The sequence below is a fragment of the Enhydra lutris genome, unplaced genomic scaffold (assembly GCF_002288905.1).
Source record: "Enhydra lutris kenyoni isolate GAN:26980312 unplaced genomic scaffold, ASM228890v2 scaffoldscaffold17, whole genome shotgun sequence".
Lineage (NCBI taxonomy): Eukaryota > Metazoa > Chordata > Mammalia > Carnivora > Mustelidae > Enhydra > Enhydra lutris.
Genome location: NW_019154101.1, coordinates 17793212 through 17819291, shown reverse-complemented (window position 1 = coordinate 17819291; position 26080 = coordinate 17793212). Strand labels below are relative to the sequence as shown.

Here is a 26080-nt window from a genome sequence, read left to right as displayed (position 1 = left end):
CTCTTCCTTTCAGAAAACATAAGCAAACATAAAAAGAAAAACTATTTTAGAGAATCAGTTTTGTGGAAGAGAATACAAGATGTCCATCATTCCTCTCCTTCCTAGGATCAAAGCTAGACTACAGTTCTCCTTTGTAGTTATGGGTATCTACTTTACTGAGTTTTCTAGCCAACAAAATTTGAAAGAAAGCTATGTGCACTGTTTTCAGGTGTGGCCCTTAGAAATATATCATGTGTGACCCTACATACTTTTTTACTGTATAGGAAAATGGAATGGAATTGAGCAAAGTGACCTTGAAAACAAAGTGGAAGAAACATGGGTCATTGACTCACCAGGAGAAGCACTTTATTGGACTTCATGGCAAGATGGCTGAGTCAAAGTACATGTTTTGGTTTGTTTGTTTGGGCAGCTATTACTACCTTATGTAACTACCTCACACTTACCCACTTTGAATCTTAAAATTCAAACTAGATGGGACCCTGCAAAAATGCAGTTGACGTTAAGCTCTAGAAACACACTGTGGGGGTATCTGGTTGGTTCAGTCTGATAAGCATCTGCCTTCAACTCAGGTGTTGATCTCAGAGTCCTGGGGATCAAGCTCAGTGGGAGCCTGCTTGTCCCCCTCTCTGTGCACCTCCTTCTGCTCCAGCTCCAGCTCCAGCTCCCATTCTCTCTCTCACATAAATAAATAAAATCTTTTTAAAAACACACTTTTATTAATTGTGCATGAAATAGTTGTCTAGGAGCCACTCCTATTATAAGTTTATTGTAGCTTCTCCAATTACAGATGTGAAGAAAACTAAGCCCATTAAAAACAGATCTTCAGAACAGTTATGATGAAGGATAAAGAGTATTTTCCTTCCAAATCAAACTTTAGAAAATATAACAAGAGTGCTATCCATGTATGAAACAGAAAAATCAGTCACCTGAATGACTCTGGAAATATGGTACCAGAATTTTAAAAATTTATGAAAACAAAAATGACACCTTAGTTTGAGATTTCAAAAATTTTTGATTTAGATGTAACCTGAGGTTATATTTATGAAGACAAAATGACTAAACATTTGAAAAATAAGCGTATCAACTTTATCAACATCTGTAGGAAAATCTGATGACATTAAGGTCCTAATCTTTTTCCAGCATTATTAAGATATGATTGACAAATATGGGGCACCTGGGTGGCTCAGTGGGTTAAAGCCTCTGCCTTCAGCTTAGGTCATGATCCTGGGGTCCTTGGATCAAACTCCGCATCAGGTGCTCTGCTCAGCAGGGAGCCTGCTTCCCTTCCTCTGTCTCTGCCTGCCTCTCTGCCTAACTATGATCTCTGTCTGTCAAATAAATAAAATCTTAAAAAAAAAGATATGATTGACAAATAAAACTTGTATATATTTAAGATATACAACATGTTTTGTTTTACACACATATTGTAAAATCATTGCCACAATCAAGCTAATTAACACATCTGCTACCTCACATAATGACTGTGGGGGGGGGTTGTATGGTAAAAACACTTGAGATCGACTTTCTTTGCAAAGTTCAAGAATACAGTATAGTGTTACAAACAATAGTCAGACTAAGCTATACATTAGGTCCTGGATTTATTCATGTTATAACTGAGAGTTTGTACCCTTTGACTAGCATCTCCCATCTCTCTCACTTCCCAGTCCCTGATAACCACCATTCTACTCCTGTTACTATGAATTTGGTTTTTTTTTAGATTTCACATACAAGTAAGATCATGCAGTCATTTGTCTTTCTGTGCCTGGCTTATTTCACATAGCATAATATTTCCAGGTTCATGTTGCAAAAGGCAGGATTTCCTACTTTTATAGAGTTGAATGGTATTCCATTGTATCAGAACTAATTCTTCGAAAGGATAAGTGGCTGTTCACATTTTATAGTTTAGAACTGAAGAGAATGAAGAAATAAAGTCCCATTGGGGGAGAAGGATATATCAAGATGCATTTGCATTGCTACTAAAAAGAATAAAAGAGAACTTGCACTTACTCATCTTTTTTGTTCTCTCGTTAAGGACATGTCTAAACATAGCCAATAAAATGAAATGCAGAACGGCTCATATGGTTCGTTCAGTTTTTCATTATAGATAATTACTTTCTATCCATTTATCATTATCTCACTGACTCAGACCAAAAGATTGCTATTTGCTTCTTTCCCTTTTGTCGCTGCAATTGTTTGGTTATTTGAGGCAAATACACTCTTCTTCAGTAATGTAGAGGTATTAAATTGTATTGATAATTACTAATACTCTAAGTCAGCAAGTATGTGTTAAGTAACTTTAGAGCACCCATCTCTTCATTTTTTGTCAAGGTTGACTCCTACTTCCTACAACTAGACATTTTAAACAGACTTAGCTGCTAATCAAATCATAAAATAGCAATTGTAGGGGTGCCTGAGTGGCTCAGTGGTTTATAGCCTCTGCCTTCCGCTCAGGTCATGATCCCAGGGTCCTGGGATCTAGCCGCATCGGGCTCTCTGCTCAGCGGGGAGCCTGCTTCCTCCTCTCTCTCTGCCTGCCTCTCTGCCTACTTGTGATCTCTGTCAAATAAATAAATAAAATCTTTAAAAAAATAGCAATTGTAATACAAGAAAAAATAGTAATATATATATACATTTACATGTATATATATGTATTACATATATACATACACAGAATTATCCTAGCCCACTATCAAAGGTTATATAATCCTTAGCCTGCTTGCTGAACTGAATATTATATATAGCTTTTACATGCCTATTGTCAGCTTTTAAAAAGACTTCCAACGTCCTACTTCTGGGAACTAAACCTCTCAGCCAAACCACCACATTCTCACACCATGAAATAAAGCAACTTTAAGGGTTTCACTCATTTGTTTTAGGTTAAGTAACAACTGAAAGGAAGCACACTTAGCTCAGACAGCTATGCATGTGATGAACAAAATGTCACTTTTTTTACACACTGCCCTTGTCACTGTTTCTCAATATGGTTCTGCCTGTGCATACAAAATGTGGAAATAAATGCTCCCACCTTCAGGCTGTCTGAATGAATACAGTTCATTTTTAAAAAGATGGGCATTGTTTCAGCCCTCACCCATCAATGCACAATAATGTTGCCTTAAGTTTACAAGGTAGCTTGCATGCAAGAAGTTTCTGCTACTGTCGCATTTTAACTCTGAAAACTATTGGCAGGTTAACAACCATTGCAAAGAACACTGTTGCAAAGCACAGAGTCCTTTTGTTTTGTTACAAATTCCTAATGTACTCCATACCTCACTGAGTTCTTTTTTGATATTCTCTCTTAACCATCAGACACACACACACACACACACACACACACACACAGGCAATTTGGAAGTTTCCAGAAACTACAGACAGGATTTAGAGGACTGCACAAACTAATGCTGGACTAAAGTTAATGGGGCTCCTCACCCGCTAGCCTTGGACAGTGATGTTCCAAGTCATTAGCATGTGCTCTGTTTTTGGCCAGCTCCCCCTGGTAGGACTGGGCTTCCAAACAGTCAGAGCCAGAATTTGTAGCAGCAGCACTTTCTGCCTTCCACATGAATGACCAGCTCTCCCAGAGCTAGCAGATTGGTGGCTGCTCCTAACACTAGACCCTTTAGACGGAAGAAAGGACTGGCATTAAGTACTGTGAATTGATTACATATTCTTTATTCTTTCACAAGTCCTATTTAGTAAGGGCTCTTAAAATATCTGGCACTGATTTAGGCATTTTGGGATGGCCCTTACATCTGAGTTTTATGTAGCAACTCAAAGAGCTATTCAGTTCCTTGTTACAGCCCAGCCTCCTGACAGTGAGCTGCGCCTTGACTACATTATGTACTTTTCAACAGATGGAGTTTGGGGATTCCTGTGAAATTGTGAAACAAAAGCACTGAGACACAGCAGGACAGAGCTAAGAGGGAAAAACAGATAAATATGTCCAAAGAACAATGAACAACACTGGTAGCGTTAGTATTAAGTCAAAAAAAAAAAAAAAAAATGACAAGAGATTCTGGTTTCATAAGAGTTTTTTTCATTACTGAAGAGTTTAAAGAATGGTCATATTTTAAGAGAAAAAAATAAAAATAAAACAACAAGGACAAGAAATATTAAAAAGAACATTGCTTCACCATAAATTCAAACAGTCTAAGTTGTTCCAGGTATTTCCAAACATTTCATGTTTTAATTGGCTTCCCAGGGCTACAAGTCACATCCACTTAATCTTGTATTGATTTTCTAAGATGATTCCTGTTACTATGACTACCCCAATCAATTAACTTCTTATAAGTAGCAAGATAATTTTCTTTCTTGTTTTTTTCCAGTGAAGTCTAAATAATTTATTTTCACAAAAATATCTGTTGTTGCCTCTTATCTGTCAAGGAACTACATTATGTTGGTAAAAATGTTTGAGGCCTTTCATTTAAAAATGTGTTTAGAGATTTTGCACAGAGAAAGCATACAGAATTGTCTTGGAACAATATCATGACCTTATCAGTCTGGGTTGTGTTGATAAAAGTTCTCTTTGACTATGGAAAAGTGCCTTTCACTTGGCCTTTATTACAAGGAACTGAGAGGCTGGCAATCATTCGATGAGGATTTTCACTGGGAAGAAGAAAATCGTTCTGCCACAGGCCAGCCATTGTGACTTCTTTAGTTAGAATTGTACTCCCTATCCCAAAAACAAATTTCACTTGTAGTATAGCATGAGGATTTGGCATGGAGGAGCACAGTTACTTCTATCTGAGCCTACCTGCTTTTTCTTAAACACAGCCCTGGAAACAATAAAAACAAGATTCACGAGAGACACCGGTCTTTGGAGTCAGACAACCTGGACTCAAGTCTTTATGTCATTTGAGAGAATTTAGTTAAGTCTCTTAAACTCCCTGAAGTTTCATTTCCTGTCCTACAAAATGAGATCAATATAGTTACCTCCATGGTAGTATGGGGGCTCTCTAAATCTAACTTCTCCATTCTTCTAAGTCCTTTCTTCTGCTCAAGAGATCTTTCCAAAACAAAGGAGTGACCAAGTCATTTGCCTTTCCCAAACCTCCCCATGCCTGGAGAACGCAGGCTAGACCACACAGAATGCCATCCTCCTTCCCATTGGAACAGTTCTCAGGCAGTCTTGCTTGACTCACCTCTTGAGGTCTTTTGCCTCAATCCATTTCTTGGTCTAGCCACCTCAAAACAGTTTTTATCATGTACCTTCAATGCCTTCCAGCTGTATGTTTGTTCAAAGCACCTCCCCAAGGTTTTCCTGTCCAAAAGTTTCTTCCTATCCTTGTCCACTTAACAAACTCTTGCTCATCCTTCCAGGCCAAAGATATCCCCACAATTGCTACCTTCCCAACTGTTCCTGGAGTTTCTCCCCAAGAAAACAGATTAATCTGCACCAGGTGAAACAATCTCATTTTTCACTTGGCTTCCAACATGAAAAACAAAAACAAAAACAAAAACGTTTTATTTGGCACCTAACATGAAAATATCTAGTTGCTACTTAACCACACAGTAAAGTTATTTTTTAAAAAATGCAATCTGTACTGATAACCTAAGCACTAAAGGCAAAGTATCATGTTATTCAGATTCTCAAAGTTGATCAGCTTTAAGTCTAAATAGTCTAAGTAGTCACTGGATTGTGAGAAAACCAGCACACATGCAGAAGAAAATGCCACCTGACAAATGAGCTCATCCACATCAATTACTCTGAGCACTGCTATCACTTGTTAGGTACAAGATGTATCATTTCTAATTTAATACTTTAAAATTGGTATAAATGAATACACTGAGATTCAGACAAGGTAAGTAATTTGTCCAAGTATTTAGTATGCAGCAGGCTTGTCATCAAAACCCAGCCCTATCTGCTTCTAAAGCCCATTCTGTTTTCACCCTTCCACATTATCTCTCTATTGGCCTTGCCCTTTGATCATAGGTAGGTCTTAAAAGCAATGGTCTCCCAGGTTTCAGGTGCTATCTCTAGCCAGGTCACTCAAAATCCTCTTGCTTGAGAAAAAGGGGGTTGGTGTGTGCATTTAGGCAGGTTATACAACCACCTAAAGAAGAAAAGAGATGGAGCCTCTTGAAAGCACAGTTACATCATCCCATTAATAATATACATCATTAAAGTAAGTTTTCTTCCTGGCACTAGATCCAGTGATGACCTTTCTTATTTTTATTTCAACTCCTTAGAATATTTTTTATTTTTGCCTAAATAAATATAATATAGTAAGATTATAGCATGATATAAATTATCATTGAGTTATTAAAAATGTCCTCATCTCCTAATTCCTTTGACTGGGCTCATCGGAAGGTGTTTAACTATTGGTAGTACTGGGAATCTTGGTGATGGTAGTAGTTGTGTTTGGCGACCTAAAATTGCATACATATCTTACGTCAAACGTTTTTTGGTCTTATGTTAATTTCAAAAAAAGAGTTTATTGACATTTTGCATGAAGCATGGATTAATACGCAACAATGTTTCTCACAGAGCCTTTGCAAAGTAAAACAGAGGAATAATTAGAAAAATCAAAATGTTCCTTCAGTAGAAGACAAGCTAGGAAATCATGCATGTCTCAATGAATGGAACATTTTAAGCGCATCCTATATTCTTATTTGGAATTACTATTTTTAAAAATCTAGATATAGATATAGACATAGACACAAGATAGACACATAGATACAGAGCATTTAAAAAATCAATCCAAACTGGAGAAAAACTAAGTTTAAAGGTTAGTAACAGGGGCCCCTGGAGGACTCAGTTGGTTAAGCATCTGCCTTCAGCTCAGGTCATGATCCCAGGGGATTGAACCCTGTGTAGGGCTTTCTGTGTAGAAACAAGGCAGCCAGCACAGGTCGCTGCCTGAGGAGGGGATCCTTTCTCTCCCCAACACAAACACAGAGATTTAAATTGACTGTAGCTCCTATCATGCTGACACTTAGCACTTAAAGAAATTTGGATTGTGGCCATAGCTAATGGGGAAGCTCCCAAACACATCCCAGTTGTCAGTTCTACCTCCTGGACTGACTTATAATGCTACTATTACATGACTCCTTAAAGCATGTAAGTTGGCAAAGAGAAAGATACTGAGTCTATTCTTTTTTTTTTTTTTAATTTCTTTTCAGTGTTCCAGAATTCATTGTTTATGCACCACACCCAGTGCTCCCTGCAATATGTGCCCTCCATAATACCCACCACCAGGCTCTCCCAACCCCCCACCTGATACTGACTCTATTCTTTTTTTTTTTTTTTTAAGATTTTATTTATTTATTTGTCAGAGAGAGAGAGAGAGTGCACAGGCAGACAGAGTGGCAGAGGGAGAAGCAGGCTCCCTGCGGAGCAAGGAGCCCAATGTGGGACTCAATCCCAGGATGCTGGGATCATGACCTGAGCGGAAGGCAGCCGTTTAGGTTGCCAACTGAGCCACCCAGGCATCCCCTGAGTCTATTCTTGACATAGGCTTTTTTTTTTTTTTTTTCAATTTCTTACAAATAATATGAGTTCTCCAGTTCTTTTATAGCTGAAAGCTAGCCCAACCCTCATGAAAAAAGTTGGCCGGTTAAATTAAACACACACACACACACACACACACACACACACACACACACACACAATTGTAAAAGGCTGGATTACCATTCTGTCCTAAGTAACATGGTTGTGGTAACAATTTTTTTTTCTTTTCAAAGTGAAGAACACTTTACACACTGCTGACAATAGAGCAGAGTTAGGACTGATTCTACATGATATATGCATTTCCAAACATGCTTATCTTGTGTTCTCTCTCAGCCCATATTAACTATTTCTATGGAGTTTTTAAAAAGATACTGTTTAAGATAAGACAGGAGGGAAGGCTGACTCACCCAGAGCAAGTCAGGAAACCTGCATCAGGAAAAAGCTATGCAGAGAAAAAGGACCAGGGTGCCTTATTCACTTCAGAGGTAAAATCCCAACTGTGAATTCAATTTGGTTAAGATGTCCTACTGCCTGAAGAAGTGGGCCATTTTTAGGGAGTCATCAGCCATCAATTTAGGGGCCTACAGACACAGTCAGAAATTACTATGGAACAGAGATCTGGATAATTTTGGCTATTCAACATAAAAAAAAATAAAGTCTAGCATTCTGGTCTAATGAATGACAAAGGTATAATTAGTCATTTTAAAACAAGTGATATTTTCAGCGGTGAAAGTTACAAAAATTAACTGTTGACTTGCAAACTTCTAAAATGCATGTTGAATATACAGAAAATAAATAGCAACTAATATCGCTCAAGAGTTAACTTGCAAATTTTTAAAAGAATTTAAAATTTACTCCACAACTATTGTATACAAAGTACCATAAAGCAAACTACAGAAAGCAGAAGGACATCCGAAAACTTAAAAAGAAATAGTCAACAGTAGGTTTATGACATGTCACTAATTAATAATTGATTTTCCATTTTACAGTTCCTAACCAGGTAAGTGTCATTCACTGGAAGAAGTGCCCTTCCACCAAAACAGAAACAAAAACCCAAATTAAATCTAGGGAAGAAACTCAGAACAGTGATTCCAAATATTAAATATCAAAATACATATTGATTGACTGCCTTTCTAACAGTTTTTTGGGCAACATGAAGATAATAACGATCATATCCCTACTTCAGGAAGTTAAATGGAATAGTAAAGCAAATATTGAGCTAATAATTAAAATGCACAGAAAAAGAAATAGAAACAAAACAAAAAAGCCTAAATAGCTAATAATTAAAATCCAAAACATGCTCTTTGTTCTGATTATCAAGATAAAAATCTCAGGTCTTCACCCACATTTATACTTAGATATAGTGAGGTTTGTACCCAGGAGTACAAACCCCACCTATTAAAAGGTCCACATCTTTCAACTTTTCTTCCGTAAACATTTCCCCAATTAGTGTTTTAGTGCTGGAGTTTAAGAACTATTTTTAAAAATGTTTTTATTATGCTTTATTATGCTTTCAATAAGACATTTTGTCATTCTAATACATTAGATAAGAGAAGACAACCAGGAAAGACTGAGAAACCGGGTAATTTGTAAATCTTTACCTGAAGGCCTTCAATAGCCAATCGCAGCATGCTTGGTGTAAGTTTGGAGGCTTGCTTGAAGGTGAAGTTACTCCAGTCTATGATCAAAACAAATCCATTCACTTGAAGCTCAGGATCTTCAATCATGGCTTCTAAAGAAAGTAAGATGGCACGCAAAATATCCACCAGTGTGTACCTATCAGCAACAGAAATGGACGGCATTAATCTAACAACAACTTTGGTCAACACTGTAGAAAGTGTTTCGCACACTGAAAATTCCCTTTAAAATACCTCAGGAGTCTGAAGATCATTTTGTTTAGAAATCATCTTCCAAGAGGAAATTTATTTGCTGCACTCCGGGGACATATTAGAATTTAATATGTATTCTACCAAAACAAACTAAAATGCTTTTGAAAATACTTTGTTTCATATTTTACAACAATTTCCTTTACCTCCAGTCCTTCCTATGATTTTCTAAAATCTCACCTCAACTATCCTGAGAAGTAGGTATGGTACTTTTTGAAGCAGCAAGAATGCCCTCAGGAATACTGATATTTCACACCTTCACATCTGGAAATTTTGAGAATGGGATTCGAAGGAGTTTCACCAATAAACAAGAACACTGGGGTTAAACGGCTATGGTTAAAAATGTCAGCAGATTTTAATTTCTCATATGGAGTTTATATCACAAAGACACAATAAAAGAAAGAAGGATATGGGATAAAGTCTTTATCTTTTTCAGCCTTCCACCTTAACATAGTGCCTGGCACCTTGTAGGAACCCAATGAATGCTCTCTAAGTTCTGTAGAATGAAGTAGCCTAGAGTGTAAAGACACTAACTGTAGACTAAGGCAGCAGAAGGAAGAGCTGAGAAGTCTTTTAGGGGTAAATTTGTTAAAATTTGATAACTGGGTGCAGAGACCTAGATCGAAGGAAGAGTAAAAGAAGACACAAAGATTTTCTAGATTCAGAGCCTGGGTAAATGGCAAAATCTTTCATCGAAGTCAATAATGCAAGAAGAGGATACAGTTGGAGGATGGCTGGAAAAGTAGAATTTGGAATAAAGCCCACTGTAGCGTCGGTGAGAAGTATGTAGTACACCCAGAAATATATATCAAGTAAACATCTCAAAAAAGTAGATCCTAAACTGAGAAGAAAGCTCAAGGGGGAAAATTCCAGAGTCAAAAACACACAGATCCTAAGTTCAAGTAAGTGAAGGAGGTAATGTAGTTAGAGCTGAGAAGATAATGAAGTAATGATTCAAGAAGGGAATCCCAGCATTCCAAGAAGAATCACCAAATTTATGAAAATGTTAACATTTCAAGTTTTTTCCCCTCAGATAATCAGACGGAGACATCTAGGAAAGTTAGAGAAAGAAATGCTGACCTCAGGGAACAGGTGATGGGGAGGGTTGGTGGATTAGGGGTAGAAATCCATAGCATGGAGTGGAAGTGATGAGCTCACCAGGAAGACAGTAATGCCATGGTGAGAATAAACCATAGTACCAGAAACAGCAGACATCAAGAGGCAATTTGTTTTAGATAATACAGTTTAAGTATGGTTTTCCAAAACTGAGGCCAAATCGAGAGAAAAATTTACAGATGCATCATTATTCCCAGGGGAATATAAGGCAAATCCCATGATCAGCAATGAAGACAAGCAGGTTTGCAAAGTTTTCAAGAGCAAATTTCACCAAGTTTTTAAATTTAATATCTTTCTTTGAAAGGAGAATCAAATGATCTTTATATAAATCATTTTGATCTCCAATTGAAGAGAAGACACATTAAAACCTCTTAGCTAACCACATTCAAAGGGCAGGTCAAAACCACTCTTGACACTCCAGTCCTCTGTTGTCAAACATGTCACATTACCACCATTAACAGCCCAGCAGACTCTTCATAGGCAGAACATTGTTACATGAGATCTTGCCAACGTCTATCAAACATCTTCCCAAGAGACGGAGGATTTTATGAATTTTATATCTTCAAGAATCCTGTCTTCATTCTTCTCTTTAAAGTTATTTTTCGCTATTTTAATCTACAAATCTGAGGCCACTACAATAAGTGTGTTCGTGTTGGAGGCTTGTCTTGCAACAGTAGGAGCTCTACCATTGCAATTCTTCCCTTGTATGCTGGAAGAAAGCCATAAATAACAAACTAGCACATTAATGCAGCTCTCGAGTCTTGATTGTGCTTCCCAAAACAGCATTAAGTAAAGCCTGCATTTGAAATCAACTTGGAGAGGATGATGCATGGCATGTAGTAAGAAGAAATAAAAACACCAGTAAGGGATTTTACAACTGGGACGCCAGACTATAGAGACCATTGCTTTCGAAAGATAGCAGAGCTGCGATAATGCATAAAAACTGTATGGAGAAGACAAGAAGGACACATGTACCTCCTCTTTGCTACCGATACATACAATCAAGAGCGAGAAAGCTTGTTCTCCTGCATCTGGCCATGCTAGGATCAGGGGTGCCAACGGGCCTGGGCTGTCCTGGGGTTTACAGCATGGCGTCATCTACAATTTACAACCCATGCAAAGCGCAACCTGAATCACAAACAGGTCATTTCCTTCCCACTCCCCACCCTTTTCTTTCAGCCTGACAAGGAAAAACTGGCATCTGGGCATCACATTGAACAGCCCAACAGCGAGCAATTTCCCTTTGTCACTAAATCAATCAGCCGTTATTAAATTCTTCATTAAGGCTGCCCCCGCCCCTTGGTTTTCATTAAGCCACGTTTCTCGCGTCTGAAGCACTTCCTATTAGAAAGGTGCTGAGGGGAAAGACAAAGGGGAAGAATTGCCTCTATTAATGCCTCAGGGTATAATTAGTGCTAAAACTGATGGACCTATCTAGGTGTTTTATATTACTGAGTGGTAATAATAATAATAATACCTCTCTCTGTGTAATCGTTTAAGATTTCCAAGGCAATTTCAAATGCATTACCTTAATCTCAAAACAAGCCCAAAGTCTCTATGCTCGCTTTGTTCCCGTTATTTTGGAGATGAGGACACAGGGGGTCAGAGAATTCAAATGGTTCGCCCAGGATCACCCTGGCAGTAAAGCAGGGAGCCTGGATGAGAAGAGCCAGGTCCTTCTGACACCTCAGTTCTCTGCCCTCCCCGTGCTGCCTCATACCTAGAACACAGTCTCATGAGCTGTTCTGCTTTTTCAGGTCTCCCTGGCATGTGTGTCAGAAGACAGACCGGAAGTCAATTCCAGCGTGGCCCCATGCTGAGTTCCATGACCTGCTCCAGCCTGGCCGCAGCAGCAGGCTTTGGGGAAGGAAAGGAAAGAACACATCCCTATGAGTCTGGATGGCAAGAGGAAAGGTTTACAAACCCTAGAAAAAACATGAACTCTGAAATATTCATCTGTCTGGCTTGTATCACTGAGCATAGAAGATTAACTGTCTGAGCCTTGCTTTAGTCTTACTGCTGTGGGACTATAGGTGAGTGAGAACAAGTGAATCACTGAAAATGAAATATCTACAGGAATAATGTCTTTCTTTGTGAGGAAAAAAAGGTAAAACAATGTGCACCTACCGCCACCAGAATAAAATAAAACAAAACAAAACAAAACAAAGTAGAACTGGGCTGGGAAAAAATGCAAACGTCAGACTGGCAACTCCTTTTAGGGCAGAACACTCAAAACAAAGGTCGGCTAAGAGCAATCTTTGTCTTTGGAGATTTATTCCAGCCACTGAACTTTCTAATTGTCTATCCTGATGTTCAGTCAAGATTTTCTAAAGGATAGATGGAATTCCTTCCCCTAGATTTGTTTTTTTCCTCGATTCCTGTGGGTAACTGTCTATACACACAGAAAAAGTTTGACCAATTCACTTACTACTCGTACGGGCATGGGTAGGACACTCAACCGCCCACGGCCTCAGCTTCCTCAGCACCAAACTGTGGATGTCGGTAGGACCTGCCTTGTAGGATTGTGATCAAGATTTAATAGATTAGGGGCGCCTAGGTGGCTCAGTGGGTTAAAGCCTCTGCTTTCGGCTCAGATCATGGTCTCAGGGTCCTGGGATCAAGCCCCGCATCGGGCTCTCTGCTTGGCAGGGAACTTGCTTCCCCCTCTCTCTCTGCCTGCCTCTCTGCCTACTTGTGATCTCTCTCTGTCAAATAAATAAATAAAATCTTTAAAAAAAAAGATTTAATAGATTAATGTTTATGAAGGGCTTAAAAGAGTGCCTGGCACATCACACATATTATAAAAATGTTTTAAACAAATGAATAAATGAAGTAATTAATTAATGAATTAAAATGAAACAATAAAAGTTTAAATTCAGTTAATGAAAAGGCGATGTTCTCTCTGCACAGCACTAAGGAGCCCACAGGTGCCCCTTGGTCCTGAACTTCAGCATGGCCAAACAGTACCCTCATTAAGCACTTACAGTTATTTAGGGCCTTGTGTTTTTTTTCTTCCCAGGGGGTCAAATGCCCCCCGCTGGTACAAAGAATGTGTTACGTGTCTTCTTTTGCCCCTGGCACCTACTAATTTCTATGTATGTAACAAATGCATACTTTTTTTCCTAATTATTTGAATTGAGTACTGTTTGCTCAGTTTGTTACTTGTTGTTGTAAAGATCTGACATGGATGTTCCCCCCTCCCCCAGTCAGGAATGTTGTTTATTATGTTAGTAAAGTATATGCACCTGCTCTCAGTGATGTAAAAGAGCTCAACCTTCCCCAGAATGGATGAATTTTATTCATTCACTAAGAATACCATTAATTTACTAACCGTTGGCTTCTGTTTTAAAATATTTTTGAACATTTCTTTTGAGGCATCCTTTCAGTGCAGTGTAGTAACCTCAAATCATTTGCTTCTCTTCAATTTTTCTAAAGTTGCATGTCTAAAATATGAAAATAGCCCGGTTCAAGCCAGACCCCATCAACATCCTACTTTAAGGTTGGCACTCTTGGTCTTTGTTGTTGTTTCATCATTATTTCACTAATTACTGTATAATTGCCCCAGTTTCTAGAGACCGTCCTATTTTTTTTTCCAGAGATTTGTTCCAATATTACACTAATATTTCTCAGGACAAATTTTTTGTTGTTATTCCTATTTCCATGGTATGAACCAAGGGCATAGTCTGGAATAAGCTGCAGTTTCCAGAATATTTGTTAAAAGAGCTTCCTTATAAGGAAGCAGAATGGAAGCTCTGCTGGGACAGAAGTCCCATGGAATCCACACTTGCCAATTCCAGTTTTGACCAAATCTCAAAATTCACCCATAACACAGAACAAGAAGCCTCCAGGATTTGAAGGGTAAGGGTTCCTGAACTTGACACAATATGTAACACTGTAAGAAGAAATGTTGAAACATATTTAAATAAATATAAACAAATATAAACTTTAATAAACTGAGACAAGAAATCTTCAAAAATCAGGCTCAAAATTAAGCCCATATTCTTTTGTTTGTTTGTTTAAGATTACTGAGTATGAGTGTTTCTCCCTAATTGCCTAGTTAATTGCCCTTGACTATTCCTAGTAATTTTTACTTTATTTTGTTTTATTTATTTTAGTGTACTTCCAGAGAAGAATGAAATTTTGTGGCTGGGATTAAAACAAATTTGTATAGTCTATGGCTGTTTTAAAATGTTAATCAGTTATCAATATAACCTTCTTTGAATTTGGAGACTGACCACATTATTTTTTTTAAGATTTTATTTATTTATTTGGCAGAGAGAAAGAGCAAGCAGGCAGAGCAGCAGGGAAGGGGAGAAGCAGGTTCCCCACTGAGCAAGGAGCCTCATACGGGGCTCAATCCCAGGACCCTGGAATCAGGACTTGAGCTGAAGGCAGATGCCTAACCCACTGAGACACCCAGACGCCCCTGACCACATTATTTTACATATTCACAAATCAATCAGAACTTGCAAATATCATTATTTTCTTTTTCATGAAAAAGCCACACAATAGAAATAAATAAACCAAAATAATGTGTTTTTTAGGCAAATTCCAGGATAAATTAGAGAATCATGGCCTGATGTTTGACCCTCCGGTCTTCTACCCCTCCCAGAGCTTCAATACTATAAGTGATCACCAATGTTTATCATGACAAGCCAGACAGTGCAAGATGGTCAGTGCTTTGGAATTGCCACTATATTAGAAATCATTTTGGTTTAGCTATATTTAATTGTTTTCTAATGGCTATTAACCATATTCCAAATAAATGCTTGTTTGATGTACAAAAGTATAGAGAACTACTTTATAATTCTAATGAGGTAAAATATTACTTACCACCTACAGGCCAACTATCAGAATGCATGCCATCATTTTGTTTCAGGAGCCCAATTTACTCATGAATACTCACAAGAAGTATGTTCCAGTGAATTTCAACTTCTCAGATACCTCATTCCATGCTCCAGAGTCTAAATAAACCAGGATCTACTTTAATTCCAAGCTTCCTTTTCTTAAGATAGTATAAGCTCTTCCAGCTTCACGTTACACTATCCTCACACTTTACTGTTGAAATCAGGTGGACAGTTTGAAGGTATCTGCTGAGTCCTGAGCAGGGTACTATCATTTAGGAAGGAAACAGCATATAAGCATAGAAGACTACTGCATATTAGTGATGTAGTGTAAAATTCAATTGCTTTTAATTTTTTGGAATGTATTCTTGTTTTCAGAAATTATGTTACACAATCTGAAAGAAATGACATAAAATTGTATGACTCTTTACCAAAGTATCATCTGTTCAACAAATGTAATAAATCATCTGACCCTGTTCTATCCTTGTTAGAAAAACTACAGACCACATTGAAAGTCATTCTGACATTTCAGTATTTCAATTACTTTTTATATATGTTAGAAGGCAGGTACACTCTAAATAGTATTATTTTACCTTGGTCTTCTTGAAGATTCCATGTCTTCTATAAAAGCTTTAGAAATGGTCCAGTTCTTTGTAACAACCTGAAACTGACCTGCTCCACATTGCAGTATAAAGAGACACTATTTTATTTATGGTCACCATATCACACACATTTACTGTTGCTAGTCTCCTGAAAAGCACAGAAAACTGCCCTACAAATTTCACATAAGAGAAAGTATACTTTCTCTTATGTTATCAGATAACTTCCTACTTAGACTCTTTTTTTCAATACATAACTCATACCAACTCAAAAAATACCAACTAACATTAACTCTAGTTCACATGCTATTATAAATATAATAACATAAGATGTTGTCTTTTTTGTTATACAGATTAGTTATTTCCAAGATCTTTACAGAATTTTTCAAAATTCGATTAAAAAAAATCTTGCTTTTCCCTTTGGGAAGTTGGAAATAAGCGGTTTTAAAATAAAGGGGACATTTTCTTCTACCTCATTTCTGGAATTTCCCTGTGTAATCCTGGACATTCCCACCAACTGTCTTTTTAAAACAATGCTATTTCACTTTCTTAAAACAATGCTACTTTAAAAAAAAGAAGAAGAAGAAGATTGTTGAAAGCCAGGCAATTCACTGAACCACTCAAGGAATGTGGCCAGAATTATGATCAGATATGCAGTCTGAGACCCAGGTTGTTTGGTCTAGCAGGAGGACCACAGGACCCAACGCACAGAACAGGAGAGGCGTGGGGACCACGAGATTTGGCATGTGGCAGATCCACCTAACAGAACAGCAGTATGGTAAACATGGAGGAAGGTAGCACAGACTCCATTAAAAGTCAAGTCAGATAACCGGAGGGTATTATGCTAACTGAAATAAGTCAGTCAGAGAAAGACAAGTACCATATGATCTCACTGATATAAGGAATCTGAGAAACAAGACAGAGGATCATAGGGATAGGGAGGGAAAAATGAAACAAGATAAAACCAGAGAGGGAGATAAACCATAAGAGACTCTTAATCTCAGGAAACAAACTGAGGGTTGCTGGAGGGGAGGGATGATGGGGGGGGGCGGATACGGTGGCTGGTTGTTAGACATTGGGGAGTGTATGGGCTATGGTGAGCGCTGTGAATTGTGTAAGACTGATGAATCACAGACCTGTACCCCTGAAACAAATAATGCATTATATGTTAGGAATTTTTTTTTTTTAAGTCAAATCAGATAAGAATTAAAGCTGTGGAGTGTGGAAAGAAAAGGGATTCAGTCCCAAGATAAGAAAGGGGCTGATGACCCCCTGATGCTGCCAGGAAGGAACTGCCAGAAACCATCCTGAGGCTTCAGAGCTGTTCTTATGCACATATCCCAATGAGGGAAGTTATACATACAGATATATGACGGTATATATACAGATATGTACTTGATATACAGAGTATATCAAGAGGATAGAGCTGTTTATCTACTAGTCCTTGTTACTGGATATATGCAGATCTGAGATGAGGGACAGGTAGGAAGAAGGAGAGAATGATTTTTTTTTTTTCCAAAGAACACAGGAGGAATTTTAGACAAGCTCTAAATAACTCCTATGCCTTCTGATCTTGACATAGGATAACTTTTTGATTATACAACGGGTATAAACAGTATTTCCAACCACAGAAGTAGAACTCACAATTTTTAGTCTATAGGTCCCGATAGAGTATTTTTACAGAACATAGCTTCTCATTTTAACTTTACATATATGAAATTTTAACGTTAAGGATTTTTGTGTAGGTTTAATAAAAATATTTACATACCAATTAATAAATTATCTCCCATTGTAGGTTCCCAAGGAGATAGATTTTCATTACTAGTAACCTATCTTTTATATGAAAGAATAAGACAGACAACTAAAACACAGTTTCTTTAGTAACTCTGGAGTAATCAGCTTCCCATACACATGAAAACTATAAGTGGCTTTCATCTTAATTAGGCTTATAAATCAGTATGAATATTAGTTCACTTACAAAAATAAGTGAAAAAAGTTCTGTTCTGTTCTATATGTATGTCTCTCTGAATGCAATCTGCCTCTCTAATGGTATTTTTGACAGACTCTGAGATATATTTAAATATAAAATGTCCAAAGCTCCCATTGAACTACTCCCTGTAGTTCAATAAACAAAATGCCAGTCTAACTGACATATGGATTACATTCCTTCTTGAATAGTTTTATTTTTTTCAATTTTGATATACACAATAATTGGTTTGCATGACTCTACAATCAACATCTCAGGTGTGGGGGGGAACTTCTTAAAGAGAAATTGTGGTCAAAAGATGGCATTCCATGTGTCTTTAAACTTTGTCACCTGATAAAAAATAGAATGAGATCTTTATAAGTTACCAAAATAAAAAATAGACTTCATTCCCCCTCAATAGCTAACTCCAGAAGTTCCTTAGCTTTATGATTCCTTAGGTAGTAATGTGTCTTTATATCTACCTAAAAGAAATCAGAGTAGTTCTCAACTTAGAATTACAAGGAACAGGTAACTAAAGAATAAAAAGTTGTTAAAAATACTTACATTCTAAGATTCCAACAGAAAGCCATAAGATCAATAAGCCTTCTCAGTAACTGTAAAAGTCTTTTACAATTGTTCCAGAGATGTTTTCAACTAACCAGATGCATCAAAAGTCACCATTCACAGAACTAAAAATACACCAATGTTATAACAACCAGCTCTTCATGATTCATAGTTCTGGTAACATTTTCAAATCCCATGGAATATATTTAGCTTTGAACTTAATTGAAACTACCTTACACAAGACCCTTTCATAAATTTTTGTGTGTTTAGTTCAAGAAAATAATTTTGATTGAGAAAGTAGAATAGTCCCTCTCTGCATTTTTTCTGTTACAATGTAGATGAAATAAGAATACAATTTCTCCTCCATTATAAGGCAGTAGAACTCAAAAAGTCTACTAACTGACATGTCTGAACATTTTCCACTTCCTTACAAAAGATGAAAAATCACATCAGACAGGAAACACATTCTTTAGATTAGTGACAGGTGTAGAACGAGCGTACCAGTCAGCCTTTATTTTCGGTGTCAGTAGGCATGCTCAGCGACAGAGGGTACAACTCTTCCTTTTCACTGAAGTGACACACATCATATTATTCTTCCATCTACACATCACCAAGCAGAAAAGTTCCCAAGCAACAAAAGTACTTGATCGCGGCTGAATATCAGGCTAGTCTTTAAAAATAAAACCTCAGTGCTAAGGAGACAGATGATGATGATGGTGATCATGATGGCGATGGTGATGGTGATGATGATAATGAACCTAGTTTATGAATTTCATTAGGGGGGAAGGAGGAAAAGTTGCCTCCATTCTCATCCCCATTTCTCCACAGAACAGCAAACTTACTCAAGAGGTGAAAATTTAGCAGCTTTATTTAGAAGTTGAATGATTTACACTGCAGCACAAAAATAGGGCTCAGGAAGCACTTAAAGTTGCAGTAGAAACTAGGTGCTCATGAAGTAAGGTTTCAAAGGTAGGAATAAAAGCCTTTCTCCCACCCCTAGGATGCCCACCCGAACCTCATTTTGTGGTTCCAGTTTCTCTTTTCCCCCAGCCAAATAAACAAACACAGCAAAGCTATAAAACCATGACACTACTCAAGGTAAATTCTGGAAAATGGGAGAGTAAAAGAATCCCTAGTACAAGTTTGAATTTAAGATTTACCTGCTCTGATCCCAGTTGGCTGCAAAAAGGACTAGAATCTTCCTGCCATAGTGGTCCAGATTGGCCAGGCCCCCAGGGAAGCCATCCTTCAGTGCCTGCTTGATGCCCGGGTCGGTGGCCTTGAAGCTTTTGAACATGTCCAGGTTCTGCTGCCGGTACTCAAAGTACTGGGCCAGGAGGCGGAAGGCCTCAAAATGATGAAACTTCCTGGCCCGCAAGAAGCGTAAGATGAAGGCATCATCTGTGCGCAGAAAGCCAATGTCCGGCCTGGTGATGACCATATCCCTCACCTCCTGGATGTCCTGGTGCAGTGTGTCTGGGTTCTCGTTGAGCTCCAAGCGAGCTTTCTCCAGGGTCTCAGGAGAGAGACCAGCTTGTAAATGAGTCATTGTTCTGCTTATTCCTGAACCTTCCTTTCCTCTTGCTGACTGTCCCACAACAAACCTGGCCTTGGCCACTACAGGGCTCTGGCCTCTGGACCTCACTGCTGCCTGCTTCCTCTTCTGTACAGGAAATTATTTGTCTTGGTGTCCAGACTAGTACCCTGTTGCTCCTACTCTCCCGCAGCTTTTTTTCTGGGGGATATAAACTTTTCCCACCCCTTAAAAGCAATGCCTCACTTTGGTTCCCTCTTCCCTCTCCTTTAAAGAGATGTGGACCTCTGGCGGGCCCAAGACTCCTTGTCTCTCCTCAACCCTAACACAACGCCCCCAAGCCCACCCAGCTCACTTGGCACTGATCTTGGTCCTGTCCTCTTCTCTTCCGAGATGTAACAAAAACAACCCCCACGCACATCTCAGCCCACAGCTCTGTGATGCTTCTGCGGGCCCTACTGAAGGATGCGCCTGCCAGGGATAATGATGGGAATTCTGATTAATAATAAGGTGGCTCTTCAGCGCTGAGCTCCAGGGCGGGGAGAGAGCGTCTTTGCCAGGAAGAAAAAGAGAGAAAGGGGAAGGGGGGGGGAGGAGCTTATTTTTCCTTCTGCTTATTCAAAGATGTTATTTTTAAAAAACATTTGTAGGATTTTGTTTAAAATGATTATGATCCAATTAGGTGGAGACTCTGCAGATAGCGCACCTTCCCTCCTCCCCTCCTAGACACACCGAGATCTCAGAAGGCACCAGAAGGGTTTTTGGTGGCATTGGCACCAGAGTGGGCTTCCCCCTCCCCAGCCCCACCCGCAACTTCTGCCTTCCTCTAGCCCTTTATTTCAACGGAATTATCCCGGGGTGGACAGTGCGCAGGGAGGAGGGGGCTCTCTCCCCCAATATATATTTCAAATGCGAGGTTGGGGGCAGGGGAGAAGGTAGAGAAGAGGAGTGAAGAATAAAATTAAAATGTCTCTACCTTTTCTATAAAACCCCAAAGCAAGAGAGAAGAGCAGCGGGCTCCTACCAGCAAACCCGGAGGCGGGGACGCTAAGCAATGCGGCACTCCCTGGCATCCATCAGCCCCGGCTTCGGCGGCGGCGGCGACAGCAGCATCAACTCCTCTCCGTGGGATGGAGCGAGCAGAGAAGAGGGGCGGCAGCTGGGACCCGGGCCCAAGACGCACTGGGGAGCAGCCGTGACCACATCGTCCGCCAGCAGCCCGCTCCCAGCAGGAGGGTGGGGGTGCAGAGCTAGGGCCACCGGCGTCCCAGGTCCTCGCCTGGCCCTGCCATTCGCGTCCCCGGGAGAGCAGAAGGGAGGGAGCGGGGTTCGAATGCCTGGATGGAGAAGGCCACGCGGGCGGCCGCCGCCTTTGTGCGCCCGAGCGGCGGGGCGGTGGGCGCGGCGGGGCGGCTGCCGCGGGGCGCGGGCCTCTCCCGGTGCGCGCCGGTCAGCGGGAGTCAGGCGCGCCCCTCAGGGCAGCTGCTCCTGCTGCTGCTGTTGATGCTCCTGCTGCTGCTGCGGCTCCGGCTGCCGCGGCTAAAAGAGGACTCGGCTCAGCCCAACTCCTCTCTAATTATCCCAGCACAGATCTAGCTGCGACGTAAGCGCTCACTCAGCTCGCGCACGCACCCCGCTCCTCTCGCCCTGGCTCGGCTGGGTAGGACGACAATTTCCGCGGCATTCACATATCCTGATCCCCAACTTTAGCCTTCTTCTCCTCGTCCGCACTCTCCCGCAGGCTACTCGAGCGGGCATCACCTGGCCAGGCGGGGCTGCGACGCCTTGCAGCCTCCCCACACCCCTCTCTCACCCTTTGTGTGTGCAAGACCCCAGAGCGGCTGGCGAGTGACCGTTGTGGATGGTAATTCACATGAACACACGTTTTCTAGGTCCCAGAGGAGATCATTTGGATCCGGAAAGGGTACGGAAATTTTTTTTTTTTTTTGGAAATATTTTGTTACTTGCTGCGTTTGTTGTTGACAGAAATGTTTAATTGAGAAAAGAAGACCAGAGTGGTTCCAAAGCATTGTGTGGATGACTAAACCTCCGGAGGAACTTATGTGGATAGTATTTCAGCCATAAAGTCTGGCTGCTGGATTATTGTTGAAGAGAATGGAAATGAGCACCGGGGCAAAACAAAACAAAACAAACAAACAACAACAACAACAACAAAAACAAAACAAAACAAAACCCCACAAACAGTCCGAGAGGAAGGAAAAAAATAGACACCCCTGGACTCATTTCTCGTCATGATAAAGCAAATATTTGCAGAGACACATGCCATCATTCCCTTTAGTTTTATACATCTGTATACTAGAAACATCATAAATGGACAGGATTCTCTGAGCTTAACACGACTGTCTAAGGGTTTGAAGAAAAGGAATGTTTTCTCTTTTCAAAGCTCAGCATGTATTACTGAGCATGTCACTAAGAGCAACTTTGGCTTACGAACTAGAATGGGATCCCAATTCCAAGTCAACACAATGCAGCAAATATTTCCTGAGCTCCCCTGTGCGGTGGGCATTGCCTTGGATTCTATGGATAGAACAGGTGGACTTGAAGATAAGAAAACCTTGTCATCTTTGATGACCATTGGAACACTCAGATTACAGGCATAGCTGTTGTTCTTTACCAATGGTGTTCAAGAAAAGAAAAAAAAAAAAAGAGGGATGGCAGAATTCTGTGTTTTATTAAATAAATAAGTGCAAAGTTCAATAAGAACCAGAAAAAGAGATTACAACACACACACACACACACAGTCATTATTCCCAAGGAATTTACACTTTAAATAAGGAAGGCAGAAAATTATACACAGCCATACACACATATATAAGGTCTTTCTAGGACTTCAGATAATTGTGACTCTTCAAAAGCATTTGAATGTAATATGAACTGTTAAAATAATTTGGTTCACAGTTCAAAAATTTTTGAAAAATTTATTTTTAGCCAATATTCTAGAACTTGAAGAAAATATGTCTTGTGTGAACTGTATTAAGAGGTTTTATAAAGAGGTTTCACCAATATTGAGAGTTCTCCATGGATCTCTTGTGTTTCTGAAGGTCTTAGGAGGAAGGCATGAACTGTCTTTTTTTTTAGACTATCTTTTTTTTAGACTATCTGTTCAAGACTGTGTGTACAGTATATATAGTGCACAGCCTTGAAGGAGCCTTGGGAGCTAGAGATAGTACCTCCATCTGAATGAAAGGTTTGCTTAGAGCTTTGGAAGGTAGAGGTAGTATCTCCCTTCTGAGCAAAGGGCAGGCAGGTTTATTTTGGTTCCCTGATCTCCAAGCTACTGTCCTGTGATGCCCCTCACTATGTGTACCAATAACATGACCCTCTTCTCTTAGGCTTGTAGGTGTCAGGGCTCAGGAAGCAAGCATAAAGTATGCTGGTGCTTAGACTACTTCTGTGCCTGGGTAATAAAGTTGTTTATGTCTAACCCAAGGGTTTTGCCACTTCTACCACAGACATGAAACTCTGGCAAGGTAAGCTGTTCGCTTGCAAGTAGGATTACATCTTAGAACCTATAGGGGCTTAAAAACCAATAACTTAATTTTGTTCTCTGAGATAGAACCAGTAAACCATATTTTTAGAAAGGAACTAGAAGATAAAATTTGTTGGTCCAAGGTACGGTGTGACCTATATTTAGTGAGGGTGTTTTTATTATTTATCAGTGATAGATTTGCTTCAAATAAGGTTCATTTTAATCTATCAATATATGATGTAAATCACTTCTCTCATGCAGTAGGTTTGTTGTAGTAGGTCGGGTGTGTATATATAGGAATCTTTTCATTATATGTACAAACTATTAAGCCCTTACTCCAATAATTTTACTACTATTATCTCTCTACTTTATCATTTAAAATCAGTTCTGAAACCAAAATAAATATACAGAGTATTCTAAGAATTAAACAAGGTGTTTATCAGATGACTTCAGAGCATTTGATTCCCATTTAATATTAATTTACTTTGCCAAATTAATACAAAGTAATGTAGGAACTAGAATAGGAGAATAAATTAACTAAACGAAGGATTCATTAAAATATTGTTGGAAAAATAATTAAATTAAGAACCTCCGATATTTTCAAGGAAGCTGAAAGTGGTTCGGTTTACTGTCATAATTAATATGCATTTTAAAACATTTTATCCCACCTATTGTTAAATAAAATATACATACGGAAAGGGGCACAAAGCAAGATGTATAGCTCTATGGCATATCACAAAGCAATCACGTATGCAAATACCCACCCTGGTTACAGAATAGAACACTGTTAGAACCCATAAAGCCCCTCCTTCCTTCCCTCCTAACCACTTGCCTTGCCTCCCAACAAAGGAAGCCACACCATCTTCATTTTGAAAATAACCACTTCCTTGTTTTTCTTTGAAATTTTACAAGCTATATGACTATGCACTATAATTTAGTTTTCCTGTTTTTTTTTTTTAACTTAAATGAATGTAATCATTCATTGTAATTTTGTGATTGGCTGCTTTCATTCAATATTATGTTTGTGAAATAAGAGTCTTTTTCCCCAAGTTGCATGTAGTTTGTTCATCCATATTCAGTGATGACGCATGGAATTCCATTTTATAAACAATATGCTTATCTGTTCCACTGCTGATGGAGATTTGAGTTGTTTTTCTATTTAGGGCTCTTATGAGTCATGATGTATAAACATTCTGATCTACATCTCTTGGTGCACATGGGCATATGTTGGAATGAAAGTGCTGGGTCATACGGGTTGAGCATCTTCAAATTCACTAAATGACGCCAAACTATTTTCCAAATGGTTGTGCTATTTGTTGTGCTAATGTTTGTGCTAATGGTTGTGCTTCCCTCCTGCAGAAGTATATAAGGGTTCTCACCATGCCACATTCTCTCATATCTCACTCTTACCCATCATTTTAACCTTATCCCTTCTGATTCTGAACAGGTGTATCACATGGTGGTTTGGGTGTAATTTCCACAATTGCTAATGAGGTTGAGCAGGTTTTCATATTTTTTTGGCCATTTGTATAAACTTTTGTGTGAAGTGACATTGCTCTCTTAATAATGTCTTGACTAACATCATTTTAAATTTTAATATAGTTCAATTCTTCTTCAATGAATAGTTAATTCTGGCTCCTGTTTAAGAGAATTTCGAAGTCACCTGATACTACCTTCTAGAAGTTTTATTGTTTTTGCCTTTCATTTAAACCTACAATTCTTCTGAGACTGAGTTTAGTGCATGGCATGAGAAAGTAATAGAGTATTTTTTATATGAATATGACTCAACACCATTTATTGAGACTGTTTAATGAAAAGATAATCTTTTTCTTTTTTTAAAAAGTATTTATTTATTTATTTGACAGAGAGAGAGAGAGAGATCACAAATAGGAATAGAGGCAGGCAGAGAGAGGTGGGGGAAGCAGGCTCCCTGCTGAGCAAATAGCTGGATGCAGGGCTCGATCCCAGGACCCTGGGATCATGACCTGAGCTGAAGGCAGAGGCTTTAACCCACTGAGCCACCCAGGCGCCCCCAAAAGATAATCTTTTTCTAATTGAACTGAAGAGTTACCATTGTCACAAAATAATTCTCCATATAAGTATAGATTTAATTCAATGTAAATTTTAAGTCCCACAAGATGTCACTGTTCTATAAACTAGTGTTCCTCAGTGGTTCTCAAAGAGTGAGCTTCAGACCAGCAGTATTAACATCACCTGGCAACTTGTTAAGAATGTAAATCCCCACCTCTGACAGCCTGAATCAAAAATCCCAGTATGGGATTTCATGGTGTTGCTGGCCAGCCTTTCACATGACTCTAATTTTCATTAATGTTTGAGAATCATAGTATGTAGATTTATATACATATTTACCCTTTCTATTGTTCTTTCTTCCTTTTTGTACCTCTGAGTTTCCATAAAGAAATGTTTTTCTTTTACCTGAAACATACCCTTTACTATGTCTCTCAGTACAGATCTGAGGGCCAAAAATTACTTGTTTTGTTTGCCTGAAAGCCAGTTTCTCTTGCTTTCCCTGTTGAAGAATATTTTTGCTAAGTATGAGAGCCTGGATTTGCAGCTGTGTTCTTTCAGCACTTTAAATATTGCAATCCATTTTTTTCTGGCTTGTATTATTTC

General features: G+C 39.1%; 1 protein-coding gene across 1 annotated transcript in view; it reads right to left on the bottom strand.

The window, feature by feature from the left end:
* The window catches only part of LOC111147677 (clavesin 2), a 66115-nt gene extending 44876 nt beyond the window's left edge, over positions 1 to 21239 (bottom strand). The window contains exons 1-3 of the mRNA XM_022503890.1: positions 20981 to 21239; positions 19583 to 20507; positions 9049 to 9223 (exon numbers count right to left, since the gene is read on the bottom strand). Of these exons, the coding sequence (XP_022359598.1) occupies positions 9049 to 9223; positions 19583 to 19971 (564 nt within the window). The 5' untranslated portion in view covers positions 19972 to 20507; positions 20981 to 21239. The remainder of the gene's footprint in view (positions 1 to 9048; positions 9224 to 19582; positions 20508 to 20980) is intronic.
* Between the last annotated feature and the right edge of the window lie 4841 nt (positions 21240 to 26080).